The following is a 6,000-nucleotide window of genomic DNA, read 5'->3' as shown; positions in this document are numbered from 1 at the left end:
GCGCCGCGCCTTCCCGAGGGAGCCCTGCGCGCCGGACGAGTCGGCGGCCGAGGCAGAGGCGCCTGCTCCGGCGCCCGGGCGAGCGCACCTGGCACCTGCCGCCCCGCTTGCGCGCCGAGCGGCCGGGCACCCGGCTTCGGCTCGCTGTCGCCCGCTGGCTGGCCGGCCGGCCGGGCGCGTCGAGCCGAGCCGAGCCGCGCCGCGCCGCGGAGAGAGTGGGTGGGCAGGCAGGGGAGGGAAAGGGAGAGGAAGGAGGGAGGGAGGGAGGGAGGGAGGGAGGGAGAGGGCGACGCGCGTCCCCGCGGCGGGGGCGCGCTCTCGCGCGGGCTGCCGGGATCGCTCGCCGCCGCTGTGGTAATGTCCGCCATGTTGGCCATGGCGCAGGGAGCGGATCGGGCGGGCGAGCGGCGGATCTAGAGTGTGGAAGCGGCCGCGGGCGGCGGGGGGCTGTTCTGGGGCGGGGTGGGCGCCCATGCTGGGGCCGGGGGCAGTGCGGAGGAGGAGGAGGAGCGGGCCGGCCGCGCTGCACTGAGGAAGGAGGTGGAGGAGGCGGCGGGAGTGCTCCCCCCCTCCCCGCCCGCCCCGCCGCCGCCGCCCGGGCTGTTCCTGTAAGGCGGGGAGACAATGAGTAAACTCTCCTTCCGAGCGCGGGCGCTGGACGCCGCCAAACCGCTGCCCATCTACCGCGGCAAGGACATGCCTGATCTCAACGACTGCGTCTCCATCAACCGGGCCGTGCCCCAGATGCCCACCGGGATGGAGAAGGAGGAGGAATCGGTAGGGACTCGAGTGTTTATTACCCCCCCTTCCCTCCTCCCCCCCTCCCCTTTGTCAGCCGGGCCTCGCCATTCACAGAGCGCTTCTACGCTCGCTGGAGGGCGCCGCTGCCGCTGCGCGCTCGGGACCCTACGCCGGCGGAGTAGCGTAAACCTGTCGGCCGGCGCAGCGCCCGCCCGCGGCCGCCATGTTGTTGCGTCCCAGTGTTGTGATTAGCTCTCGGCGGCGCTTACGCTGCCGTAAGGGGGCTCTGCCGTAAGCAGCGGCCGGGAATGGCGCAGGGCTCCGCCGGGCCGCACTTGGCGTACGGCCTCTGTTTACCTTGTAGACCGGTCCCCGGCGCGGGTTTAATTGATTGCGAGGGGGCCGGGGGTGGGGGCGGGAAGTCGTTTAGCTAGGCGATCTTTTCGTTACATTTTAAAAATCCTTGTGTGCATTCTAGTGCTTTTAAAACGGCTTAGGAAAAGTAAAGCCCTTTCCAGACAAACAACCTTCGTGCTAGCAGGGGGACGGTCCGTGCTGGCAAGATGACGGTCTGCGCTGCCCGCCGGAGGAGATGCGGCAGCGGGACGAGGCGGTGCAACCCTGCTCCGGAGCAGGGACTCCCGAGCGGGACTCTGCGTTAGCGAGCCCGCTGCTGCACCGCGCGCGGGCTTTGCCTGCTCGGCTGGCCCTGCTCCGTGGCACGGCGTTAGGACGGAGCCCGAGTGCTAGAAACCAGCCTCCGGGCCCGCGCTTCTCGGCGCCGCGTCCGGGTAGGTAGCTAGCATGCGAGATGGCCATTTCCAAGTTGAAAGACTCAGCGCGTCCACATTGACAGTTGCATTTTTGACCGGATGCTAAATTTTCTTTTTTTGGGCAAAAATGCTTTTTCCCTCTTTCCAGGGGTTAAATTTTACCTAAGAATGACTTTCCTCTGGTTTGACAGTGTTTACGACTCTGGAGTGTTGTTACTTGCGTGCGAAGTTCATAGTAACTGCACCCTGAAGAATTTCTTCAATGAACCTTCAGTCCCGCCTTATTGTCAACCTCGGGTGTGTGTGGATTGGTTCCCTTGCTTCTGTGACTGTCAAAAGAAAGCTGGAGGTTTCTGTGATTGGTTTTCTCTTTTGACTATTAATAGTGCAGGAAATGCATTAAAGTCTTTGATTGGCTGCTCGAATTCTGACCTCATTGTGTTGGTGCTTTGAGTTAATCACATTTCTCTTTGGTGTTTGCTTACCTGACTTAACGTTTTCAATAGAAGATAAAATAAAGCCTCTTTTTAAACCTCCAATTTTTTTTTTAAGGGCAAGTTTTTATACCTAAGATTTAGAGCTTAGTCGTGTTTGGCAAATTTACTTAGGTAGTCATTGACTCAGTTTTGAGCTACCTTCTGGCAGTGTCTTGCTATGGTAATTTAGAAGTTGCTTGCTTTTGGTAGCATTTACTGTCTGTGCTGGCCACATATTTCTCGTAACCATTTGTTTTGGACATGTGAGTGTCTTTCCGTTGTTTTCTTCTCCTCCTTATGTTTGTTGTCTTTTGTCTAAGGTTTGCCAATTGTCCACCTGAGTCTCCATCCCAGTAGTGCTCCTCGTGGTGCTTGGTCTAAAGCTCTGTAATTTATTTCTACTCAAAACCTGAAAATCAGGTTATCAGTTATTCTGTTTCTTCATGAATGTTGTATAGTGGTAGCTATTTTTTTTAATATTATTGCTTGTCGAATATTTAGATCGCAGATACTGTGCTAAGAATTCTAGGTATTTTAATATAAACATTTTTTAAACATCTATTTTCCTGAGCTATAAGTTCGGAAAGATGCAACAGTTTACAATAAAGATTTAATGAGGTTTCACAAATGTATACATGCAAGAATAAGAAACATTTCCAACTTCAGAAAGTGTTCTTGTCTCTCTGTAGCTAATCCCTGGACTATAATTCCAGGAAACTATAAACTTGCTTTACTGTAGATTGGCGCTGCAATTTGAAGTTTTGTATAAATGGAGGATGCCTAGATGTATATGGCTTCTTTTGCCCAGCATGATGCTATTAATAATCCTCTCTCTTGTTTCATACATCATGTATTCCTTTTTATTGCTGAATAATTACAAATAATACATAATCCATATGTACTTGTTACTAGACATTTGAGTTTTTTCCTGGTTTATGATTATTTCTTAGGCCTAGTAATGACAGCCTTGTGAGTTGCTGCAGTTTTCTTTTTATAGATAACCTTTTAGGTTATCTATAAAGGCTAGATAGTAATGGTCATCAAATCCTTGCCTTTGGCAAAAAACCCCATTGTCAGACTCCCCATTCTTTCATACTTAGGATTCTTATAGATCCCAGAGTTATCTATACTATTATATTTATTAGATCCCGAATAATCTATACTATTATATATATTTATTAGATTTCAGAATTATCTATACTAGTATACTTATTAGAATTTTTGTAAATAATATATTTTATAATTCTGAGAACTTTGAGAACTGATACTGACTTGCTCAGACTATTAAGTTATTAAGTTGGGTTTTTCATCACTTAACTCTGTCTGGCTTGGCTGCTTTATTTTCTTTTGCAGGGCTTGGGATAGAACCATGGGCTCTGCACTCTTCCATTGAGCAGTTTCCTCTGCTCTGCTTTGTTATTTGTTGTTCAGATTCTCTTTTTTACTAGTAGTTACTTGTGTTTGCTTCTTCTTCTTTTGACACCATTATATCAGACATCTTGTTTCCTTAAGTGTATAAGAAATGTGTGGGAAACAATCCTAGTTTATTATTTAGATTTCTCTTGTTAGAATATAACTTTTGTAATGTTCTGCTGATTTTGTTCATTAATATATTCCAAGTGCCTAGAACTGTGCCTAGCACATAATGTATATGCTTGGTAAATGTTTGTTGGATACTCTTTTCAATATTGAGACCTGTTTTTCTATGGACGTTTACTCTTGTACTTACTCATGTACATTCTCTGCCTCTGTGTGCATTTATATAGAAAATTCAACAAAAACTAGGAGGTTGTAGAAGCCTTCTTTTGTTGCTTTACTTTGATGCTGCACACAACCAAATATGATACTTTCGTTTTTCCTATTAATTTTGAGGCCTTTTTTTGCTACTCAGTTTTTAAAAATTAATTTATTTGTTTATTGTACATTGTTTTGCTTGTGTAAGGGTGTCAGGTCCCCTGGAAGTGGAGTTACAGACAGTTGTGAGCTGCCATGTGGGTGCTGGGAATTGAACCCAGGTCCTCTGGAGGAACAGTCTATGTTCTTAACAGCTGAGCCATCTCTCCAGCCCCCCTCAGTTGTTTCTTTGAACACATAGGTGTGACCGAAGTATTATTTTTTTTGTTCTGTGTTAAATAACTATTTTATAATTATAAGCAGGTTTCTGTGAAAGAGATCTTTATATGCGCCCAAGCAAAAGTCTACATGAATCATGATTCAATATTCATTCACATACATATACATACATACATGCATGTACAGTGTTTTTAAGACAAGAAGAGTCTTGGTTTGTGGCCATCTTGGCCTCAGACTCACTGTCCTCCTGCCTCCTCTTCCCATGAATTTATAGCAGTGTCCTCTGCACCTTTTAGCTTATTTTCAAAGAAAAAGACCACGACTCTTTAAAGTTGTAATTTTTCCCATTATTTCTTGATTTTTTATCATTTGTCTTTTAAGTGATATTCCAGTGTAAGAAATAATATTGAGTCAATATCTCTTCAGAATTAACTCAGGCACTGATATTTTTCATGATTTATAATAGAATGTAAATTACAGTTTTATAAGTTGATATTGTAAAAAACATGAAGTATTTTTTCAACAAAAGTGTTATATGCCAAGTATTACCTAAAGACACTGGGATGTTAGTTATTGAAACATTGGACATCGAAGTTTTATATATATAAGCCAGTGTGCTGAAATATTCTTTGTTCTTCAAAAAAATACATATCTTTATTTCATAGAATTAAAATTAGTCATTTGAAGTAAAAATCATTACAGTATTGGGAAAGTTAGCAAAAACTAGGGGGTCAGGTTAACATGGCAGAAATCAGGGCATGTCAGAAAAAGTTAAATGCCGCTACAGTTGTGAGGCATGAGTGAAACTTCCTGATGTATAGAGCAGGCTTCATGCAGAAAGAGAATTTGTTTTCTTTTAAAAAATATATTTGTGTGACTAGTGCACACATGCCAGGGTGTTCCTGTGAGCGTGGAGACAGCTTTGTTACATCATTCTCTTCCCACATTCATGTGGGATCTGGGGATCAAACTCAGGGCACCAGGTTTGTGTAGCAAGTGTCTTTACTCAGTGTGCTTGCCCCCCCCCCCGCCCCCCCCCCCCCCCCCCCCCCCCCCCCCCCCCGGCCCATTTGAGCTTTCAAGCTTGGCTGTACACTATATGTTGGTGCAAATACTTGAGCATGAGCTATTTAAAGAAAGGTCTGTGGCTATTACACAGACAAAAGGAAGGCCCTCCAGAGCCTCTCGAGCCTGTGCAGCCCTCACTTTTCCTCTCGCTGATCCAGAATTTAGGAGAGGGCAGTGCTGTTTCTAATTTTATTATTCTTTTAACTTTTTCTTATTTTTGGATATATAGACATCTTTTATTTATTTTCTAACTCATCCTATCTGAATGCTTCCTCTCCTCAGTGATGTTTAAAGTATAGTAGAAATTCAGTAAATATTTGGTAAGTGATTGACGTAAGTTGAGCAAAGCATGGAACTACACCAGATTCTAGGTGGCTTTGTGTGTTAGGCCCAGGAGCTGATAGAGTTGTCTGGAAGGGATTTTTCTGATGTGGTTCTGGAGTCAACTTTTCTAGTTCTGGTCATTACGTGGCTTTTAATGAGGGAAGTTGCCTACCTTGTCTGAGTCTCAGATTGCTCATCTTATGTAACCCCGCAAATGTGTTAACACATGTATTGAATGTGTGCCAGGTCTTTGTTAAGTTCAGTTAACTTCACTTTGTTAAGTTCAGGGTTTAGAGCTCATTATAGCACTAGGATATGTATGTGCAAATGTCTTATTTCCAGAGGGCAGAAGTAGCACTTTAGAAATTAAATGACTCGTCCAACACCAACTATCTAAGTTAAAATGCATTAGTTTCAAAGGCTGAGGTCTTATGTCTGACTTAGGTACTCGAACCTCATCTTTGCATTGCTTCATCTCTTAAATTAGTATTTAAAGTGGTATTATTGAAGACACTAAATTGCTTTTGTACATACATTCCTTAAAA

General features: G+C 45.2%; 1 protein-coding gene across 2 annotated transcripts in view; it reads left to right on the top strand.

Annotated features, from left to right (window-relative positions):
- The first annotated feature begins 341 nt into the window (after positions 1-341).
- Epc2 (enhancer of polycomb homolog 2) overlaps positions 342-6,000 on the top strand; it is an 86,145-nt gene continuing 80,486 nt past the window's right edge. For both annotated transcript variants that reach the window (XM_050139914.1, XM_050139913.1), the window contains exon 1: positions 342-777. In XM_050139914.1, coding sequence (XP_049995871.1) covers positions 625-777 — 153 coding nt within the window. In that variant the 5' untranslated portion in view covers positions 342-624. The remainder of the gene's footprint in view (positions 778-6,000) is intronic.

The sequence above is a fragment of the Alexandromys fortis genome, unplaced genomic scaffold (assembly GCF_014885135.2).
Source record: "Alexandromys fortis isolate MF-2015 unplaced genomic scaffold, M_Fortis_MF-2015_v1.1 scaffold_33, whole genome shotgun sequence".
NCBI lineage: Eukaryota > Metazoa > Chordata > Mammalia > Rodentia > Cricetidae > Alexandromys > Alexandromys fortis.
This window is presented reverse-complemented; position numbering and strand designations above follow the sequence as displayed.